Source organism: Uloborus diversus, chromosome 2 (genome assembly GCF_026930045.1).
Source record: "Uloborus diversus isolate 005 chromosome 2, Udiv.v.3.1, whole genome shotgun sequence".
Taxonomy (NCBI): domain Eukaryota; kingdom Metazoa; phylum Arthropoda; class Arachnida; order Araneae; family Uloboridae; genus Uloborus; species Uloborus diversus.
Genome location: NC_072732.1, coordinates 20,142,936 through 20,167,321, shown reverse-complemented (window position 1 = coordinate 20,167,321; position 24,386 = coordinate 20,142,936). Strand labels below are relative to the sequence as shown.

Here is a 24,386-nt window from a genome sequence, read left to right as displayed (position 1 = left end):
AACACTGCAGACACGTTTTTCTGCGTTACAGGGATCGTCTTTTCAGTGCATAACATGTGAACTAAAGAATGTAAAGGCATATGACAAAAAATTCGACTTTTGCCGGTTGCCTTTAAAGCAACGAGCTCACATTTTGTGCATTGAAAAAGAAATTCCTCGTAACGCCAAAACACGTGTCTGCAGTGATCCTGCACTGTGCTTCTAACGTTGTTTTATTTCCTTTTATTTTTAAAGCTAAGGTATTTTTATATATCTTATAACTAATTTTAGTTTGTAGCAAAAATTCCATATTTGCACAATTTTTAACAAAAAAGTTTTATTAACTTTCGAGACATTCGAGCCAAGATTTACTCCATTGAAGTATTTCAAACTTCATTATTCTCAAAATTTAAATTTGAATTGTAAATGGTTGAAGAAAATTATATATGCTTGAGCTTTTTTGTAAATTTTAATACATTCAATTTTTTGCAACTACTCGGTATTGGCCGAGTATCTGATCAAAATTTGGCCGAGTACTCGGCATATTGGCCGAGTAGGCCGAGTACCGAGTAGTTACCGAGTACTCGGTACGTCTCTAGTTCGAATTTTAATTTTAGGGCCATTAAATGTCTCTTTCTGACGTAAATAGTTATCCAATCGGTTCAAATTTAGCGGCATTCGAAAACCTGCTATAAATACTCTTAAAATTGAATTAATTCCTTCGAATTTCAAAAAAAAAAGGCTGTAAAATCACCGGTAAACCGGAAAAATTTAAAAGCATTATTAAGCCTAATGGAAACAGAAATTTTATATTGGAAATTTATCGTTTGCACAATCTCATCTTAAATTAGCGTGAGTAAAACCGCTCAGAAGGTTGCCACTTACTTTTCTCCACTGTGAGTAACTAAAATTTTGTTTTTGTTTCTAAGTAAAGATTTACCCTTTTGATTATTATTTGGTAATTTTTCTTTCTTTTTTTTAGGATCTTAGATATATTTATGGAGGGTTGTGTTTAATTTAGTCTGGAATTTCTGATTTGCCATTTTCTTTCTTTAAGAATCATTATTTTGACAGGGAATTTTACAGTATTTTTTTCTCTAACTGAAGCCTGATTGTTGAACATGCGTCACTTGACAAAACTTTTATTTTCAAGGGTAGACTGTGTAAAGCCGGGCAATGCGGCTAGTATAAATATAAATGTGTCGACCAGCAACAGGATCTGGGCCCAGCTAGGATGGTCCTGGTCAGATTATTAGTCCTCAATGAAAATCAATGGCCCTCTGAAAGCTACCCACCCCAGTGGCGCACACAAGGGAGGGGTCCAGGGGGTCCGGACCCCTCCCATAAGTCTTGGTATTTTTCCTGATTGATTACCATTTTATGTATTTTGTACGTAGAATAGTTTCAAACAAAGGAAACACTATTTTCAGTGCCAATGATAAGTGAAAAAATAAAATCCTCATGTTAAAAGATTTTAAAAATATTGTGAACTTTTCCTGTAATGAATGGTCTCTAAGAAGCAGAATGGGGGTTATAAATGAATACAATGTAATAACCATATTTTTAGTTTTGTAATTACAGATTAAAATTACATTCTATGAACTTGAATCCATTTTTTAATTATAAAAAAAGTAAAAGCGTAAATTATTTTGCTTTCTGGTTATTTATTTAAGCACATTTCATTAAATAGTGTTAATTATTTATTCAGTAGTTTATTTTTTACTGTTTTTCCTTCTCGGGAATCGATTAAAAAAAGTCAATATGCTTGACAGTGAATTGGGGTATGATATGAGAATGAGGCTTTCGATCTCGGACCCTCCCCTTGCAAAATTCTTGTGTGCGCCACTGACCCACCCCCTTGATCATTACTACCTCTTCTGGTGAGCGGTTCCAAGTGCCCATGACCCTACTAAAGTAGTAATTCTTCCTAATTTCTTGTTTAGCCTGAGATTTGAATAGCTTCAAACAATGACACCTCTTCCTGCTTTCCATGCTAAAATTTAACCCATTGACATCTTTCATTTTTATAAATTAAAACAACTGAATTGTGTCCACTCTGACTCTCTTTTGCTTCAGGCTATATATATTAAGTCTGGTATCATAATCTAAATCGGAAAGTCTAGTAGACCTTCTTTGAACTCTTTCCAATACAGAAATATCTTTCCTGAGAAAGGAGACCTACACTGAGCAGCATATTCCAAATGAGGAGTCCAACTAAACTCCTATATAAAGTCAGAAGACGCTTCTTAGATTTGTTTGAAATAGATCTTTGATAGACCCAAGCATTTATTTAGACACCCAGATCAATAACAGTTACTGCCTGCCTAAGTACCGAACCCTGGAAATAATAACTAGTACGCTTATTTCCATGACCTAAGTGTAGCACTTGACATTTCTCTACATTAACCGCCATTCCCCACTTATCGCCCACTTAGTAATATAATCTAAATTTTCTTGGAGCTTTTACTTGTTCTTCATTTTTTACAATTCTCCATAATTTTTACATCATCTGGAAAAAACTCATGTTTCTAGAAATATTTTTATGAATGTCATTCATAAAAATAATAAACAAAAGAGGCCCTAAAACTGATCCCTGAGGAACCCCGCTTAAAACATCACTCCATTTAGAATGATTTTCCCTCACAACAAACGGAGGTTACCATGGCATTTAAATTGTTGCTTTTGATATGAATTAATATCAATGAGCTTTTAATTTTTATTTTCTTGTAGCTGTAGTGCTTTCATTCTTTTAAAAATGAATTCTTATTTCTGTGCAATCAATTATGTGGAAAATTTGGAATTTCGTTTTTTCCTGCCCCTTTTTGTCTATAGACGAGAACTTTAATGATTTCTTCTGCAGTTGATGGTTCAATAATATATAGTTCTATAAGAATATGTTCATTATTTACTTTTTTGGTCATTAGTAAAAGGACTAAAGTCGAGAAAATGTTCAAGACTAGACTCAGAATTTTGATTGTTCAGGAAAAGTTTTGAAGTTGCCTTGTGTCCTATTATGTAAATCAACTACTCGTCCTCCACTTTGAGCATCAGTTTTTGAGCAATCATGATTGCTTATTGCTTTCATTTGACCGTCCTTGATGTTGTAGTTCCTTTTTCAGCTTGGACCAGGTGCCTCTGCAGGCAGCACAGCTGCTCCGGTCCTGAGCTATCCGCTTCTCCTGGTCGGAGGCGTCCATGTCCTACACACACACAAACACGCTCACACTCACACATGCCTGCGTGCATACACACAGGTCTACGTGCACACACAAGCGTACACACTTACCAGGGGTCTGGCAAGAGGAAATTTGGGTCTGTTAACGGAACCAAAACGGACCTTTCACAAAATCCCGACCAACCAAAACGGACCTTTCACAAAATCCCGACCAACCAAAACGGACCCTTCACAAAATTCTAATAAACAAAACCGGATCTTTCACAAATTGTTTTTTGGAAGAGCAAATCTCAAATCAAAATAACGAGATAATGTTTGGAACCTTTTTTTAAGTTAAATTTAAAAGATCAACTTATACAAAATCTGCTAATTTTTCAAAAGAAAAAAAAAATCGGCACTCTTGTGATGCTCCTGCGAGCGATAAATAACAACTAAGACCAAATAAATATAATGCTTGTTGTTGGTTTCTTTGAAAGAAATTAACAGCTAGAAGTGAGTTTGGTTTATAATTTTGCTTGTTTGTTTTATGCAGCGGTGTTGTAAACTTCTCTGAAAAAGCGTCAACCTTCAGTCAGTCCAGTCATGTAAGCACTTTTCTACTTTTCTCCCCGCTCATGATTTAATAAACAATAATATACAGCAAAATGAACTTAGAACTGCAAAGGATAGTAGGGATGGGGGGAAAATGTGTTCAGATAGGGTTACCATTTTTAAACTTAACGCCACTTAGCGTCAGGTGGGAGCGATGTTTAACTGTTTATCGCCACTTAGCGTCTGGCGGGGCGATGTTTAATTGTTATTTTGGTAGAAAGTTATATGGCTTTGATTTTTCGATGCTAAAAAGGGTAATTAATTTTAAATAAACTTTTATTTCTCGTTTTTATCTTTATATGTCTACATTTTGAAAAGCGCAATCTTTTTACACTCGATATGAGAATCATATTTTATTCTTTTTTCAAGCTTACTTCGTTTTATTAGAATGCAAATAAATGAAGTCTCTTTATTTTTATAACAACGCTTATTTTAAGTTTTTAAAGCAGAATTCCATTTTCTTTTATAAGTCAAAAATTGATTGAAAAATGAATCAAAGGTTCATTTTTTATTTTATTTATTTATTTATTTTTCTTTCTTTCTTTCTTTCTTTCTTTTTTTTTTGATTCAACTGTGTCCAGACATTAATGATATGTTTATCATAGGACTCTAAAATGCAATTATAAAATAATTTTGTCAAAAATATTTATTTACGAGCTGTTTTTATACTTTTGATGTTTTCACTTGAGGATTGCAATCTCTTTGCATCAGCTATGGGAATCTGATTTTTCGAATTTTCGATGGTTAGTACACTTTGTTAAGAGGTAAACATATAAAATATATTTTTTTTTTGTAAAAATCACAGAGTTTATAAGTTTTAAACTAAATTATGTGCTCTTTAACAATGTCTTGGTTCAAAAAGTTAAATGCTAAACCTCTGCCTGAATTTCTTTGTTACAATTATTTTAAATACTATACATATAACATTTCTAGAAAAATGTAACATAATGTAGAATAGTAAAAAAATATTGATACTTGAGGGGTGCCCATCTCCTAGAGAGTGATGCCGCCCTCCCGTACCCCAATACTCGAAAAACACGCAAGAATGATATTCTCAACAGAAAAGAGGGAAAACACTCAACTTTAAGTGTCAATGATGCAGTTTGCGCCATCTCAAAATTCAAAAATTTCGTTTTTTTTTTTTTTTTTTTTGCAAAATTAATTGATTTTTCACAAAAATAATTGATTTTTCACAAAAAAACGGACCTTGGGAAAAATCCTGGACAGACCCCTGCTTACACACACAACTAGGCAAACGTAACCGCCCAGGAGAAGAGGCAGGCTTGGGGGGACAGGAGCCATTTCTAGAAATAATAACTCCAATGAGTAGGGTCCTGTCGCAGTTCGTGATTGCAAAAAACATAATTTGAATTCAAAATTTCAGAATTCAAATTAATTTTCTTTCTTTTTTTTTCTTTTCTTTTGTACTAAATTTCTTGATTTATGTGCAAGTATATATGAGGCAGTGAGAAGCAAAAAGATTTAAATGGATTGTTAGTTTCGAGTAAATCGCGTATTAAGTCCAGATCCTAGGTAGGCTTTCATTAAAATTTTTTTCTAAAGCATGCTGTATAGCAGCACCTAACTAGGGGTACTAGTACTATATCTTGCCTCATCATAAAGCAGACATCCACCTACCATTTGTGCTGGTTATCTCCAAATTTTTTAATTTTGTCACTTACATCCCTTTTGCTTCTCACTGCCTCATATGTTTTTTTTTTTTTTTTTGTAAACTTGTATTTTTTTTTCATTTGTAATAACCCATACAAGTTCTTAATGACTTGTTGTAATGTTTTAGTATGGACATCGTTATTTACGATGAAAGTGAAGCCAAGAAGAAAATTAATGCAAAAGAGAAGAAACCAGCTACGAAGAAAACATGGAGAGGCAGGCTACTACCCACAGATTCAAAGCCATGGCGTAAACAGAAGTTCATTGATAAATGGGTAGACGACGAAAAATTTAAAGGGTGGTTGACTCGACATCCCGAAGATCCGACCCTGGCCCGATGCATCTCGTGCAATCAAGAACTAGTTGCCGGAAAAAGTGAACTCGTCAAACACTCTCAAACTAGGAAGCATATTAAATCCTTACAGCACCTTGACTCCTCGAGTGTTGACTCTACCGAAGGCAGTCCTTCGAAAAATCAGCCAATGCTAGTCTGGGTTCTTAACGATCAGGAATGTCCGACGACCACGGAAGTGAAGGTGATGTGTTGTGAAATGAAGCGATCTCGATGTCGTTATTTTGCCTATTTTGCCCTTCATGCCTTTCAGTTCATGTTTGAAAATTTATTTTGTGTTTTATTTTTTGTTGATAAATCTCAAAAAATAATAGTTCAATCTTTGTTTTCTTCATCAGAATTAAAATTCCCATGTAGCAACCATATTAGTTAATAATGCATGTGTATTGTATAGGGTGTATTTTTTGACTTAACGATTAAATAAAGGCAAATGATTGTGCAAGGATTTAAAAATGATTTTACTTGATAATCTCTATAACTCTTAACTTTTTAATAAGTTGTTAATATTTTTGGGCTTGACAAGATTTTTCAATATCAAATTTAAGTACTTAAATAAAATTGTATAATGTGTTCTCTTAAAAATTACGCTTTATTGTGCACCAATCTTACTTTTATTCCTTTATAGTCCCATATTTTGTATTAAATTGTAGTATTAAGGCTACAGTGGACTTAAAAAACAGCAAAAATCCTTCAAAATATTAGTTTTTTATTTTTGGACTTTGTTCAAGCTTTAAAAAGGAGCTTTATTCAGTGTGAAAAGAATTTTTTCGATTCTACCTTTTTTTCTTGAGATATTGCTTATTTGTGCATTTTCTCCTTCAGAGTCAAGCTCCTTTATGTTTCTATGTTACTCGAAACTAATCAGTTCTGTTTGTTCTTTTAAAATATTTTTCCTTATGTCAAAACTTACAATATATTTTTAGTATTTATTTTGTGTTAGCTTGCAAATAACTTTGAGATTGCTTATTTCCTGCGTTCTTCTCAGAACGAATAATGTACTGCATAATGAATTTTCAAAACGCTCTGTGAAGCAAAATAATTTATGTATGTAGGTAAAACTTTTTTTCCCATATGTCCCAATGCGTTTACTGTAGATTTTTGAAAACTTGAGATGAAGCCATGTTGAAACTAATAATAAACTTATTAATGAGCCTGTTTTTTAAATTGTTTTCAAAAAATATGAGGAAAATGTTAATTTTTGTCCATATTTATATGTCGATTTAAAAAATGAGTTTTTTCCCTACAATTTTTTGATCATTAAATGTAGATGTGGAAAAATATTTTAAGAATATTTATTCATTATTTTGCTGCATGGAGCATTTAAAGTTTCATCAATTTTTTAAAATAATTTTTTCTAAAATTGCTGAATTTCCTTAAACATGCTTTTTTTTTTTTTTTTTGTCATTTATCAACCTAATATCTAAATAGATTATTTTAGGAAAGTATCATCAATGTAACTATGTTTTTGAAAAAAAATTCATAAGCCCACCTTAGCATTAAATCCATATCCTTTTTGGAATAGCAAATATTTTAAGGAATTCAATAATCTTAGCAAACCACATACTGTTGCTATTAAGACTTAGTTTATTTAATATGCAGTCTATTCCAGTATTTTTTTGTAAAATAAAATCTAGCACAGATACTTGGAGAGTTTTTTTTTCCACTTTTTTTTTGGTGTTTGTGTGTTTGCATGCACAATAACTTGGAGATAGCCTTACATCCTTATAAAACAGGAACAGAGTTTATTTTATAAGGATGTAATATATATAAGAGAGAGATTTAATAATATCTCTCTCTCTCTTCCTTGCGTTTAACCCCCGACACACAAAGAAAGGGGGTTATAAGTTTGACGTGTCTGTATTTGTGTAGGTGGCACTCTAGCGGCCAAATGAATGGACCTATTTTTAAATTTTTTTCTTTGTTTGAAAAATGAGTTATGATCGAGATCTAGTGTGTTCTTAGCAAGGATATGCCTTGGGATGACATTAATTAACTAAGATATCAATTAAAAACTAAAAGGTTCTTCACGATTTTTGTAGCAAAAACATGTTTAAAAATTTAGTATCAAAATAAAAGTAATTTTTTCTGTGTCTGATAGAATATGTTTGAAACTTCCATGTTACATAGAATTTGAATTGTAACGTTTTTTTAGAGCAGATTTTAAAGACAGAAGCCTTTATTCATCTGATTGGTATTCCAATTCATTGTTGGCCGACCAAGAAGCAAAACGCAGCGATTTAAAATGTTTATCTGTTGCCAGTTTATATTTCTTAAGAAATAAAATACTTGTAATTGATTTTTAATAGAAAAGACTTTTGAAAGGATCTTCATATTTCCCTCTTAGCTCTACACTTGCGACTCAGTGGGGTATTTTTAATTTTTGTTACTTGTTTTCCTCTTTTTTTCTTTTGGTCAAAAAACTACTTGAAATGTTTTTCGGAAAAAATCATGTTTTTATTCTAATATTTAACCAAATCTCTCTCTCTCTTTTTTTTTTCCTATTTTAGTTGAAAAGCTTTATGTCAGTTTGGAATTCCTATTTTTAGAATGATCTAGGGCTGAATTTTGATTTTGTTTGGCCTGCCTTAAAATCCAATGAAATTGTTTATTTCAGAAACCACCTAAGTGCTCTTTTTTCAACTTTTGGAAAACTAAAAAATACTGTTTTGCAGCTTGAGTATAGGTCTCTAGTCCCCTTGAAATATTTTTTACCAATTCAAACACATGCTGTTGGGATAATCTATTTTCAATTTTTTTTCCCCCTTTAAGTTTTTGAGTTATACATTTTTGAAAAAATTGCACTTTAAAGGCTATTGCAATAAATGAGTGTATTCAAAGTGATTTTTTAAAAGTTATTATTGAAATTAAGTCAAACCATTGATTTTTACCTGTTTTGATATCAAAGGTAAGGAACAGACACATTTAAATATAAAAAAAAGAGTTTTTACTATGCCTAAATAAAAAAATACAAGTGTAGACTACACTCTACAGTATGTCTATATACAAAGATCTGGCCTTATTTACTTATTCAGCTTCTGGCAACTCCTTATCAGTTGTTGGCCATTGGATGATAGTGTCATAGAAGGGTTTACATCCAACAATGTATTCCACCAACTTTTTTTTATATCTTTTTTACTTCCTTTTCCAAAAAAAGAAGTATTGTAAAAATTTTCACTCAAAAATCGGCCTTAATTTCCGTTTTGCTCACCCCCGAATGAATGTTGAGTTTATTTTTTAACGCGACCACACGTGGATATATGCCTAGGAACGGACAGACACCCAAAATATCCATTTTGACAATCCCCGAGTTAATTACAACGAGCTTTCTCATGACGTCTGTATGTCTGTATGTATGTGTGTATGTATGTCGCATAACTCAAGAACGGAACGTCCTATAAAGTTGAAATTTGGTACGAAGACTCCTAGTGGGGTCTAGTTGTGCACCTCCCTTTTTTTTTTTTTTTTGCATTTGGATGCTCCAAAAAGGGTCTTTTGCCCCTTTTTGGGGGGAAATCATTGTTAATTTCGATGTAAGCTCAAGTGGAGTTATAATTTGGTGCACACTTGGCGATATATCGCCAGTTTTTTGGTCGCCAAGTTTTGTTGCCAACTTGGCAACAAGTTTGGCGATTCTTTTTAATTATTTTTTTTAAAAATCTGTTGGTGATATTTAGAGAGTAAACTATTCAATCACATTAAAACTGCCAATAATGATAAAATGACATTAAATTGGAGTAAAAGGAAGTCATGAGATGCACACACCAGCTCGTTTTTCGTTGTTGATTGGGACCTAAAACCAAAAATCTCACTGTGCAAAACCTGATAAATTTTAAAATTTGTTATAGCCTACAAAAATGTTTAGCTACAAAAGTAAAATATAAGCATTTAAAATAACCTTGGTAAAATAAAAGTGAGGGAACCTTCCCCAAAGGAACAGAAGAGCGAGTCACAAAATAGGTGATGACAACCTTCATGAGGGAAATTTATCGCAGAAGGAACCTATGCGACGGTGCTTGGGTTCTTTCTGAAATAAACGAATTATTTTCCAGGCTGCCAAATAGTATTGCTGATATGAAACCTAACAGGGGTGATTGTGTTCTGGTATTTTACCGAATTTCCGGTATTTTCGCACGTATTTACGGTATTTTTATGTCCGAAAATACCGGAATTATGTTTTTTTTTGTTATGCTTTTATCTCCCTACCTCTGCATTTTTTTAAAAATTATATAATACTCATCAAATATACCTGCAAGAGCCTTAAGATGGACACCTATCCCTTAAGATGGACAAATGTCAAGATAATTTTGTATAACACCAGCTCAAAAGTAACTTTGTAACCCATCAAAGTTTTAATCAAATGTACACACACTATTTTGACTCAGAACTATTTATGGCAAAGGTGCACTTAAGTAATAGGGGCCAAAGATTACCCCCCCCCCCCCGTTCTCGCTTTGAAACTTTCAGGTATTTTTTGATGAACTCACAATCACCCCTGACCTAAGTTATTTCTACACTAAAAGATGTATTTACCTTTAACCTGTATACAGTATCACCAAAAACATATTTTTAAATATTTTGTCTCTTAGGTGTTTTCTGAAATAAACGATTCAATTGTTATAAAACATTTAGAAATGCTGCAATGAATAGAATTATGTTACATAAAAATAATAAAAAAGTCTTATAAAATCAAAAAAAAAAAAAAAAAAAAAAATCATTAATTTTTTATAAAACTTTTTTCTTTGTGAATTTAACTGAACTTTTTATAATAATATGCTTTAATAATTGCATTATAAATGTTTTAAAGTTTAGTACGAAGCTCATAGTGATGGCTATCAGAGACCAGTATTTTGAAATCATTAAACTAATCCTATGTGCTGGTTTGCTTTAAACTAATATATTGTCTGAAACTGTATAAAATAACAATAAATAAATTACAGATTATTTTTAATGTTTTCTCTAGAGATAAGGTTTTGTCTAAAGTGGCTTACTTAGTTTTTAAAACTCTTGAAATGGTTCTAGAAGCCATCTTTATGATCTGGAAAATATATTCCTTATTTCTATGTTCTTAGGTTTTATTATTACTACTTATTGGTTTTTTCGATTCACAGATATCAACTGTGAGACATATTTTCTATGTCATTAACAGTATTCTCATTAAAAATGGGAATTTTGAGCATCATTTAAGATCGCCTATGTTGTAATTCAGGGCCGGATTTAAGGGAGGGCAGGTGCCCCAGGGCCTCCACAACAAAGGGGCCCCCACAATAAAATTTTTACAAAATATCCTAACTTTCACGGGTTGAAAATATTGGATATATACATATATATTGAAATATTCGGATATGTATCAAAGTGTCGGATATTTTCGAAAATATGATGATCTTTTCGAACCATGATTAGGGGCTTTCACTCTTCGTTGCCCTGGGGCTTCCACACTTCCAAATACGGCCCTGTTATAATTTAGTGTTCAAATACATAAAAGGGTGGATAAAAGGCAATTACAAAATTTTTATGCTCGTATCAACCTCAGTGTCTTGGTTTAAAAACAGCACCAACATATGTTTTTTATGATGTTCTCAACCAACTTTTTATGCATTTGTTTTCAATACTATTTCTCGTTAAAATTAAATAATTGAGTAAGATTTAGATGTGTGCAGGGTTTGCCGATATATATCAGTTATATCGATCAGTTATATTGATATGTATCATATATATATCCAATATTTATTTTGAAAATATCATGATATTTTGATATTTTCGATATTTATTTTTTGAACTACAGTGTTTTCAATATAAAAATTATATTAATTATAGTAATATTGTTCATTTATTATTAAAAATAACCAAAAGGCTCTGCACTATATTTTTATGATGTATTAATACATCAATAATACAGCAAAGTAACATAATTATTTCATATTCATAAAATTATTAGCAATGTAACAATTTTAAGTAATATTAAAAGTGCCTAATTAAATGTTAAATGTTGGTTAGAAAAAAAGAAAATGTCTAATGACTGTGCACAGACTAAAGCATATTTTTTATTTCTGAATCATATTAATATTATCTTCTGAATCACATCAAAAATGACTATAATAGCTAATGCTAAATTCACTCCATTAAAATCGATAAAAATGTAAAATGAAATATTATTAGATATAAATAGTGAAAGAAAACTTAATTTTAAGTCCATATATTGCAATAATAATATAAGAAGATAAAGAATGATTTGAGGATGCTTTTACTTTTTAGAAGACCTTAGTTTGTATTTGATTGAAAATATTGGATATGTATCAAAATAAGATAAATAAATACCTTTGTGCTGAATAGTAAAGTCAGACAAAACAACGTAAGTAGAAGCACAAATTTGTAAATTGCAGCAGACACGTGTTTCGGTGTTACAGGGAACGCCTTTTTCAATGCAAAAAATAATGAGCTTATGGATGAAAAGACATCCGACAAAAGGGATGTCGGATGTCTTTTCATCCATAAGCTCATTATTTTTTGCATTGAAAAAGGCGTTCCCTGTAACGCCGAAAGACGTGTCTGCTGTAATTTACAAATTTGTGCTTCTACTTACGTTGTTTTGTCTGACTTTATGTTTCAAAATATCCGATATATTTCAAAATATCGGATTTTTCCATATTTTCAAAAATATCATGATATTTTCGAACCCTGGATGTGTGTAGGCTTTTACTTAAAGTTTTACTTTCGGTATTTTTAACTTGTCTAAACAAATTATGAAGATCACCTTTTTTTCAAAGTTAAAAAAGAAAAAATAGCTATCTTCAAACAGTCGAGTACTTTTCTTCATTTGTCCACTTCAGAAGTGCTGTTTCAATTGAAAAAAAAATGTTTTGCCTCTTCTCAAATTTTGATCAGGTCTAAGCTCTTAGAATCCGCCTGCAAAGAGTTCAGCCTTGGCTCCGCCTTCTTTCAGAATATTGTCCATTTTCGTGAAGGGGCGATATGAAGAGAAAGGTTGGAACGGGTATTTGCAAGTGCATCATTGGTTCTAGAGCTTGAATACGTCACCTTGGGATTTAAAAAAATTGTCAAAGAAGTAAAACGTTTAAATTTTGTGCGGTCAAGGCAGATGTCTCATTGGACAGGTCACATCCTAAGTAAATGGGCGGGTCTTGCTTTTACTCTTTCAGCAGCCATTGGTCAGAGATAACACTGCCTCCTATAATTAATTTCAATTAAAAATTGGCAAGAGTAGGGTTGCAATAAAGAATGCAAAGCTTGTGATTTTTACTTTTTTCGCCAACTCGATGCAGTTATTGCTGCAACTTAAACCTTTCAGGTCAAAATAATCACATAACAAAAATATTCTAGAAGTACTGTTTTTTTTTCATATCACCAAAATATTGCTGAACTCAAAAATATGGCACGCATTGTTTCTTCCTTCTCTACCTATTTTAAGGAATGGACTCATTTTCTCAAATGATTAACAAGGGTCATTTGTTCGCTGTCGAACTGTATCCCACAACTTATTCGTCAATTTTCAAAAAATTTTTTGTTCTGGGCAAAACTGAAAAGATTCTCTCACGATGTACTGTCAATAGTTAACTATCGTGAAAAGTGGTAAAACATGTTGCAAGGGTAGCTGCTGCAAAAGATCAGCGCACTATATATATATATATATATATATATATATATATATATATATATATCCAGTTAAGAGTAATGTAGGAAAATGTTATGGTCAAAACTCAAAACTGCAAATTTTTCTTGGCTTCCCTTACATTTTTTTTAGGTTTGTGGGACTTGCATCACTCTCTTAAAAACTAGTACAGAAAACATACTTACTGCAACCTTAACTGCCACCCTTATTGCAAACTCTTTAATCTAGCGACAAATTGGGAAAACTTTCATAACATGGAACATGCTAAGTGGCAAGAGCGTTATTTTTGCTAAAATTAACTGCTGCTATTTTTGCTCTTCATTGCATCATTCATTAACATAACACTTCAAATTGAACTTTTATTTATGTTTTTATGACTTGATATATTAATTTGGCTGATTGTTTTGCTTATTTTAATTATTTGTATATTATGTTTTATTTTAATGGATTTTTTTTATTCTTGTTCAAAGACTTGTTTTATTTTAGAATTAAAATTTTAATTTTAGTTTTCGGCAAGAAAAGTATTTTATTTATTTATTTATTTATTTTGGCATAGTTTGACTAGCCGGTAAATGATTTGTTTTGACTAGTTTGTTTTCAAACTTTGAAAATGTGCCAATCATTCCACAATATGATGACACTCTACCAGCAAATTTCATCAATGTGTGTGGTTTTGGCAACATTTCTTGATAATTTGGCTTGTTTGTTGCTTGCTATAATAACATCAATGTTAGAACTAAGCAGGCCTTAGGTGTATTTTGTGACAAAAAATTTCATTTTTCACTTAGATTTTCTATCCTAAATGCCAAATTTGACATCTAAAACTTAGGACTGTATCAAACTTTTTCTTTGTCCTACTCGACACAATCGCAATCCATAATAGATACTACGACTGGGAGATATCAGAATTTTAATACTACGATATATCGCTCTCCAAATATCGATATTTACGATATATCGATATATTCTTGGGGGGGGGGGGGTGCAAAGGATCGAGAAACAACAAAAAACATTTCCAAATATAGTAGTATTTCTCCAATTCAAAACTTTCCTGGAGGGGGGGGGGAGGGCGTGCTCAATGGTATAGCTCAATGCATAACAAAAGTGCTTCGCAACGAGAAAGTTTTAAATATTCAATTCAATATTTTGTTCAAATCTTTCAACTCGAGTAGTCTCAATAATTTGAATGTACTTTGAACTATATTTCGTATTGATGCCTTAAATAGTTTGTTTTTAGTCATTTAATAGCTTTTCTTGACGACTTTTTACTTTTTAGTTGAGTAAGATTACATAAAATACTAATAATAAATCTTTAAAGAATGCAGCTATAAATGCACTGAAATTTGATATGCAACTTAAATATTTTTGGGGGAAAAATTAAAATTAAAAAATTCATTTATTTATTTATTTTTTTTTAATCTGAATATTATGAAAATTAATGCAGTAAACTTCTTTTTTTGGCGTTTTTAAATAAACTATAAGACATTTTTTTATTTGAATGAAATTTTTCATAATTTTTAAAATCCACGAATTATGTATATTATTCATTTATGTTACATTAGTAAATTAAAGAAAAAGCTTAAAAATTTTACTTACTTTTTATCTTCATCCGAAGAGCATCTTGATAAACCATCCAATAAATGTCATCAATCGACAAGCTCAGCTTTTTCAATCATGGTATTTGTTACTCTTCCGAAAATGCTTAGAACTTTCACAAAGAACCCGTGCATGGTAGAACTCAATTCCAACTTTGTTAATGCGTACAACTTTCACAAACAACACTATGTCATCGCATTAAGGTTAATGCGTACAACTTTCACAAAAAACACTGTCAGCGCATTAACGGTAATGTATAGAGAAGTTCAAAAGTTTTAGTTTCAGGGCTGCCGGAGATAACGCTTTAAAATTGGATTACCGTTTCAAGTTCTGCCTCGTGTTATGAACGGAATAAAAATTTTCTCTCTTATTATCGAAGCTATTATATTTTCATTCAGCTATGAGTTGCGACGACACGACAGCTCGGATGGAAATGATTGAGCTGGCAGTGTATTTTATTTAATCTCGTTAGGTTTTTTTTCGTTTTTCATTTCTTTTTTAATACAACCCTTTCTGTTCAGTATATTTCGCAGACCTTTTATTCAGCGTAATATCAATGGTTTACGTTTAATTAGAATTATGAACCGTGTTGATACCTCCATTGGTTAATTTTTAATTGTTGCATTAAGATGCTTTTTTACCAACATGCATTCACTTTTCAGGGCCCACGAGAGGCCATATCAGCCTTGTCAGAAACTAAGGATGCGGTCCTTAGAAGGGCCCCGCTCTTGAAAACTTTTTAGGGGGATGGGATCTGGAGACCAATCTGACAATGATCTGACACTTTGACCTTCAGTGGCCCTGTTAATTTTCCCTTGTACTATAATTAAAAATAAAATAACTGATTGAAGAATGCAGTTAATTTCTTGTAATTTCAAGCACTCATCCATTATACAGAATTATAAAAAGTTATGTATTTTTGAGTCAGTATTTCAATTTCTCTGTAATTATGTCTTGTATTTCCGTTTCAACCGATATATCGGTCGGATAGAAATATAAATATCGTTACCGTGGTAATAGTTATATATCGGTATATCGCCCAGCCCTAATAGATACAAACAAATAAAAAGATGCACTTCTTCAATTTTGACATTTTAAAAATGCATATGCACATTATTTACATTTCATAGATTTTTTTTTTTTTTTTTTGCAACCTAATACATGTTTAATTTATCAAAAATAGCTCCTATGTTTTCATTTTAAAGCCTGGACAACTTACTTCAGGTGTTAACATGATGTTTGTATTTAAATCCTTATTTCTAACGCTGAACTTTTTTTTTTGCAACAAATCTTCCTGAATTTCTGTTTAAATGAAAGCTTCATAACTATCACTCAATCTGGTAATTTTGCATTTATTGTGCTAGGATTTTTCTTAGCATTTTCTTTACTCGATCTACAGAGTAATTGCACTTTGTACAATATGTATGTAAGTGACTGAGCAAAAAATATTTCAAATTGCAACAATAACAAATCGTTGCCTAGCAGATTACTTTGGTTTATTTTGTTATATTGGCAGAGAAAATCTTCAAAAGTAGTTTGTATTGCTTTGAAAGTGAGAGTATTATCCTTTAGTAGAAATTTGAATCATATTTTTTTTAATCTATTATTAATGTTATTTTCTATTTGTAAATAAAAATTTGGTACTTAAGCTTAATTATTTTTATCATAAATGTTATCTTTTTACTCTTAAAGTACAAATGGCACAGTTTAGATTTGTTGTATGTATTGTTTTTAATATGTATTTGATGTGTGCAATCACCATAATTCTTTAAAAAGTTGTGTATTCACCTCAAATTAGAAATTTTAATTAATGTTTCACTTTGCTTTGCTTTTTGCATAAAATTTCTTTTAAAAGGTTTTAAACAGTAGTTGTTTTAACGTGTTCAAACCCTTTCATTTACAGTATTTATCTGGTTTTGGTAGTGATCTCACATCAGAGGATCCAAGATGTGCGAATTCCTTACCCTGGGGGCAGGTAAGAAAGACAGAAAAATCTTTCTTTTTGGAATTTATTTTTGACATTATTAGGCTCTTATCAGAGCCTAATAATGTCAAAATGCTATTGAATGTAAGATTGCACTTTATGATTCGGTTCCTTCCAGTTAAATGAATTGCTGCTGAGTGTAGATGTTTGGATAAACTGAGTACCTAATGTTTAAATACTTTCATTTTCTTTAAGTAAGCATTCACTACCAAAGTAAACTGCTTATCATTTACACTGAAGGTTGTTTCGAACATGTGAATGTTAGAAATGCATAAAATAAAAACCACAACAGTGGAAAGAATACTTATTATTAAGAAGAAAAAAATGTTTTATCCCATACAAGGTTAAGTCTTAACCTTGTATGGCAGAAAGTATGAATTATAAAAAAAAAAAAAATTAACCCAACTTGAAAATATGCAATTTTCCGCTGAACAATGTGTCAGTCGGCTAATTTGGGGATGGAACATCACCCCAGTCCCCTTATATGTGCCCATGATATTCTAAAATACATATGGGCGAGTTCAAATTTACATGCAGTATCATTCTACAAAAGTATTTGAGCTATTCATTCTGTGCATCCACCTGCTATGATGCAGCTAATTTTAAATTAGAAATACATTAAATTTAAGTAGAACTTTTTTTCATTTAGAAAAATTAAAGTATTACTATTTCACTACTGATCATTATAGTTGTCCGAGATGAAGTTTCTCTGAAATACAGGGTGATTCATAATGAATGGGACAAAAAGAAGACATGATTGTGAAAGTTGTAATTAATATATTTAGAAAATTCAAATTTACCTCAAAACTGCATTTATTCAAGTTTCTACAGGTTGTGGTGGACACAACAATATTAACTTTAACTTTCTGCTAAAAAACGAACTTTCACTTCCACCAAGAAATAAGAACTTTCACTTCCACCAAGAAATAAGAACTTTCACTTCTACCAAGAAATAAGAACTTTCACTTCCGCTAGAAATACTAACTTTCACTTCCTCTCAGCAATGCGGCAGAAAAACAGCCGCCATTGATGTGTCAGTAGCAGTTCCTCTCTGCGCGTGTTAGCTTGTGTCGTGTCCCTGTGCTCGTGCAGAGCGCCTGGTTGATTAGTTATGTTCGCGTTTACTATTTAATTTGTTCTTAACGTTTTAACATTTACAAGTTTGTAATGAATAATAATGTTCGTAACCAAGAATTTTCGTCGTCTCTTGAGATAGTGTTCCCCGTTTGAAAGTGCTCTACACGCAACCATCAAATTATACAAATACAAATGCGACGACCAGCAACAGGCTCTGGGCCCAGCTAGGCTGGTCCTAGTCAATTAATTAGTCCCCAATGAAGATCAATGGCCCTCTTAAAGCTATCCACTCCCTTGCTCATTACCGCCTCTTCCGGTAAGCTATTCCAAGTGCCCACAACCCTGCTAAAGTAGTAGTTTTTCCTGATTTCCAAGTTAGCCTGAGATTTAAATAGCTTAAAACAATGACCCCTTGTCCTGCTTTCCCCGCAAAAATTTAATCCATTTACATCTTTCATTTTGATAAATTTAAATGACTGAATCATGTCCCCTCTGACTCTCCTTTGCTCCAGGCTATACATGTTAAGCCTATTAAGTCTGGTATCATAATCTAAATCTGAGAGTCCCTTTACTAATTTAGTTACCCTTCTTTGAACCCTTCCCAATACAAATTGATAAGGAAAGTCACAACCAAAGAAGCGACTTAAGTGGCGACCGGTGGGGTACACTAAAAGGTGTTCAATATGTGCCCCTCCAGTGACATGACAAATGTCTACAAGGTAATCAAGCTCCTACCACACTCGTGATAACATATCCCCTGTGATAGAGTTCAACATTGCAGTTATAACCGCTGCTTCATTTCATCTTAGTCCCGAGGAAGTGGCAGCACAAACACCTTGTTTGTGTTGTCGAAACCTAAGGGAAAAAATCACAGGGCATTAGTCTGGTGATCTAGGTGGCCAATGAAGACATGTCAAATCCTGTGGCCCAGCAAAGCCAAGCCAGTGATGGTGTACAGTTGATTTTGTACAGGGAATTGTTATGTTGTTGTACAGGGAAAAAATCACAGGGCATTAGTCTGGTGATCTCAGTGGCCAATGAAGACATGTCAAATCCTGTGGCCCAGCATGGCCAAGCTCAATGGTGACCATTTTCTCTTTTATAATTGATTAAGGTTTTAATATTGATGATTAATATTCAGTGTGTAACGCCTCATGTAACTTCTGTTATTTTCTAATTAAACATTTTTGTATTTGATGAGAGTTTGCAAAATTTTTGTGTCACCTGCTATTTCTTCTTTAGAGAAAATTAAAGTATAATTGAAAATTGCTTTTACTACAATGAGTAAGGAACAATTTGTATTTGAGCTGATTTCATTTTTTCCCCCACAATGCAATTAGATTGCATATTTTGAGCACATGGCGCCGTATTTTTCTTATTCGGGAAATTTTGTTATGAAATGTTTAATGAAAAGAATTTGTATCTGGGTTGACCGACTGTATATTAAGAAAAGCTATACGATCACTTTTATAAGATCATTGGGAAGTTAAATTATAAATTAAAGGAGAATTTTTTCCTATTAAAACTTAAAAGTAAACAATATATACAATGGGGTAGACGTTCGTTGAAGAACTCACATAAATTGTTATTCCAATGTGGGGGAGCACCATCTTGCTGCAAAATTAAATTAGGAACAGCTTTCTTCAGCTGGACGACATTTTGTTTAACAGCCCCTCTAGTTGCAAGTTCGTCATTCAATGATTTTCTCCCTGTTGTCAAATAAAACTTGTATGATTGTACTTGCAGAATAAATTAGTTTCAGCAAAATAAATCCATTACGGCAGTCACACTGCGCTATTCTTCTTGGGCACATTCATTAGAAATCACCCTGTACATTGTTTATATAGTACTATACTATGACTTTCTTATTCTATGTGCAAACATTTTATCTTTAAAGTGTGAATGCTGTTACAAATGCAATAATTCACAGATTTGATCTTCAAGTCTACATTTTGTGTACATTTCCTGATCTTTTCATAAAATTTAAATAAACCGCCCAACTTGTCAGTTTCTCTATTTTCCTTTTTGCTTGATTTTTCACTTCTGAAGTATTTCTTCAGTTTTCTTCCTTTCTTTTTTCTCATAAATTCATTTGTTTCTTTTTTTTTTTATTAGAATAGCCCTCAAGTGTGTCCCTATGGGTTATATGCTGAGCAGCTGTCTGGTACAGCATTCACAGCACCTAGAGAATTTAACAGAAGGACGTAAGTAAATAAAGCAGTCATTTTAGTATTATTCTGTGCCCTTTATGCATTTTTGGTAATAAGCACAATTGCATAAAAATGGAGGAGAAAGGATGTTAATCCAGTTTTGAGTTGTAGGTTTTTCAAAAATATTTCTTTTCTGAAATTATGAAGGCTTTGTAGGATTGATTTTTTACCTACTATGTCACTAACTATTGATTCAGAGCTACTAGTAGCACACCGTGAAATTTTCGGTAGCTTTCAACCCTAATCAGGTAATTGACATAACATTACACTACAGTACCCGTCGCTTATATCAGGGTTGGCAAAACCCACCCAGGCTCCACATATTGCGCAAAAGAGGCGAAACTCCATGGCTCCGCAAAGAAATTCTTTTGCTCCGCATTTCCCAGCTGGAAGTTTTCAAGCTTAAATTTTCTATTTTATCATAACAAACATGGGGAATTAAAGATGCTTCCTCTCAAAGATTGAAATAGTGTTTATACAAAATACCTAATTGCTCCGCAAAATTTTCAATCGCTCCTCAAAATCATCACAGATGCTCCTCAAACTGTTTCTCCAAGGTTGGCAACCCTGTTATATGAATCACGATTGTTCTAAACAGTTTTGATTACATAAAGTGGCTGATTCAATGAAATGGCTAATTCAATATAGCTGGATTTTGCTCCTTTTTTTTTTTTTGGCGCAGAGTTGACCAGATTGGATCCAATGGGTTTTTTGAAAAAAACCATTTAAAAAAAAAAACGCTATTTATCCCACTTTTGGGGTTTTTAAAATTTTCTGAGAAGTTTTTTAAAAAATTAATTAATTTAAATACTTTCTCATTCTAAACTTTTTTTTATTTGATCTTCACCACAGACAATGGACATAAAAAATAAGTTTTGAACTTTAATAGTATTTCTTAACTCTTATTGGCATTAAAAAAATACTTCAAAGATTTTAAATAAATATATTTAGCTTTTTTCTGTAACTGGTCAATAAATAACTCAAATTATCTTGACTAAGTCCTGTTATGTCTGATTTTTTAAATATTTGTAGATTGTACAGAGGAAACTACTCTAGCTAAAAGGCTTTCATGTGAATTATTTTCTACAAACCAACACGTCACAAATCTCGAATAAACAAGGTACATTTTTTAGAAATTAACAGGTTTTACAAACGGTCGGACAGAAAACAGAATAGGATGTACAATATTTTCATTATCTTACGAAAAAGTTTAATATTTGTTACTTTGTACACAGAAATAGAAAAACAGGCAACATAAAGTTCAAAGAAATGTCTTGATTAAGCTGGAATTCAGTAAAAAAGGATTTAAACTGCTTGAGGTTCTACAGTAGTTTTGCATAACAAAATGAAATACAATAAAGTGAAATGCAAAAAAAAAATGTAGTAATTAAAAACGAACAATAGATTTTATCACTCGAGAAGTAACTTTGCCTTAACTGCTGGTAATCATGGAAATTAAAAAATCTGAAACTTCACCATTCTTGGGTTTTGTTGTCTTTTATACTTTTCTTCCGAAAACGCTGAATTTTAACTAGTCTTCCAGCTTTTTTAACCCCAAGACATTTTTTGCGCTTTGTCCATATACTTATGCTACAATATGCTACAAGTACCCCACATTTTCCCTAAAAAAGAAAAAAAAAACCACATTTCTTTTTAAAAACCCAGCTTTAGTTGGTTTTTTTCAGGTTTTATTAAAAAAAACCCTGGGTCCATGAACTTAAAAAAAAAAACCTGGGTTTTTGTCAACTCTGGATTGGATTCATAAAGCGGCTGATTCAATTAACCATTGTCCACTGTATGTGCTATTTTTGTGACGTTTGATTTTATTTGCCATCATCTATTGGCAGTTGAATTGCATGTACCATTTACATTGAATAGCGAGTGACACCGAAGGAAACTTGGGTACAACAGTAAAAGTTCAATGTTGTAAGGTAAAATTATGAAGAAATTTTGCATATTTTTTTTAGTTACAAGAAACTCTTTTTTAGTTCAAACAAATGGAACTTTGCGCCAAATTATCATAAAAATTGCAATTTTTATTGGGTTTGTTGCTAGATGTTAATTGTAAAATGATAACGCACCAAACCTAAGTTTAGAATTAAAAGTGAAAAATTATCCTTTGTAAATGCTGTAACTAACTTCAGTGGCTACACATAGATAAAAATTTAGTGAGCAAAAATGATTCATTAATATTGTAAACAAAATTATAACTGAAAAGTTTTTGCAATATAAAAGTTACTAACTTAGAATGATTAACGACAGCAATTTTTCTGTATTTCTTCAGGTGGTTTTACAGAATCAGGCCGTCTGTTGTCCACTTACCTTTCAAGCCCATTAGTTGTGGAGACTTGACCCATAACTGGAATGAGAATGATCCTAATCCCAATCAAGTAAGTCTCTTCCTCTGTTTAAAATCAGGATTTTTGCTATGAATATCAATGGATGTTGTATGTAATATTGTATAGAACATTTCATTTTATTTTATTTATTTATTTTTAGATGAAATGGAAGCCATTTGACATTCCAGAAAGAGGAGTGGAACAAGTAGATTTTGTTGAAGTAATTAATCTACACATTATTTAATGAATATCTTACTTTGACAGACTGAAAACTTTCCTGGTAAATGTGGATGTTCGCCGGTGAAAGTTATCATTCACAATGCAAAGACATCAGCGAAAGAACGAATGTTTCCAGTGAATGTTGACATTACCCTTCTTCAGTCTTTCAGTCTAGTACACACACATATATGTACAACATATAGGTTGTTCAGTTATAAAGATAAATATATACTCAAGAAAAGGGGACGTGTCTTATCAGTTGTCTGACAAAATGTCTCATTGGAAGAAATCGTTTGATAGACCTCATTTGAAGTATGCTGTTCAGTTTAGGTCTCCTTATCTCAAGAAAGGTATTTCTTAATTGGAAAGGGTTCAAAGAAGGGATATTAGACAGTAAGGGGACTTTCAGATTTAGATTATGATACTAGACGTAAAAGGATTAATATGTATGACCTGGAGCAAAGGAGAGTCAGAGGGGACATGATTCCAGGGTTGGCCGGATTGGACCCAATTGGGTTGGACCCAATGGGTTTTTTTTTTTTGAAAAAAAACATTTAAAAAACCCATTATTTAGCCCACTTTTGGGTTTTTTAAAATTTTCTGAGAACTTTTTTTAAAAAATAATTATTTTAAATACTTTTACAATTTAAACTTTTTTATTTCTTCTTCACAATAGGCAATGGACATAAAAAATGAATTTTGAACTTAAATAGTATTTCTTAACTCTTAAGGGCATTAAAAAATGCTTCAGAGATTTTAAATAAATATATTTCCTTCAACTGGTCAATAAGGAACTCAAATTATCTGGACTAAGTCCTGTTACGTCAGATTTTCTCAATATTTGCAGATTGTACAAAGGATACTACTTTAGCTAAAAGGCTCTCATGTGAATTATTTTCTGCAAACCAACACGTCACAAAACTCGAATAAACAAGGTATATTTTTTAGAAATTAACAGGTTTTACAAATGGTCGGACAGAAAACGGAATAGGATGTACAGTATTTTCATTATCTTACGAAAAAGTTTAATATTTCTTACTCTGTACACAAAAATAGAAAAACATGCAACATAAAATTCAAAGAAATGTCTTGATTAAGCTGGAATTCATTAAAAAGGGATTTAAACTACTTGAGGTTCTAGAGTAGTTTTGCATAACAAAATGAAATACAATAAAGTAAAATACAAAAAAAAAATGTCGAAATTAAAAACGAACAAATAAACAATAGATTTTATCACTCAAGAAGTAACTTTGCCTTAACTGTTGGTAATCATGGAAACTAAAAAAATCTGAAACTTCACCATTCTTGAATTTTGTCGTCTTTTATACCTTTCTTCAGAAAACGCTGAATTTTCCAGCTTTTTTTTTTATCAAGACAATTTTTGTGCTTTGTCCATATACTTATGCTACAATATGCTACGAGTACCCCACCTTTCCCCTAAAAAAAGACAAAAAAAACCACATTTCTTTTAAAAAACCCAGCTTTAGTTGGGTTTTTTTTGGGTTTTATTTAAAAAAACCCTGGGTCCATGGGCTTTTTAAAAAAAAACCCGGGTTTTTGCCAACC

General features: G+C 32.0%; 1 protein-coding gene across 2 annotated transcripts in view; it reads left to right on the top strand.

Moving 5' to 3' along the window:
* The window catches only part of LOC129216894 (homogentisate 1,2-dioxygenase-like), a 72,534-nt gene that overhangs the window by 12,993 nt on the left and 35,155 nt on the right, over positions 1–24,386 (top strand). Inside the window, exons 2-6 of one of the 2 annotated variants that reach the window (XM_054851110.1) lie at positions 5,544–5,952; positions 16,895–16,966; positions 20,168–20,256; positions 22,547–22,652; positions 22,762–22,821. In XM_054851110.1, coding sequence (XP_054707085.1) covers positions 5,544–5,952; positions 16,895–16,966; positions 20,168–20,256; positions 22,547–22,652; positions 22,762–22,821 — 736 coding nt within the window. The remainder of the gene's footprint in view (positions 1–5,543; positions 5,953–16,894; positions 16,967–20,167; positions 20,257–22,546; positions 22,653–22,761; positions 22,822–24,386) is intronic. The other variant, XM_054851111.1, reaches the window with a different exon arrangement.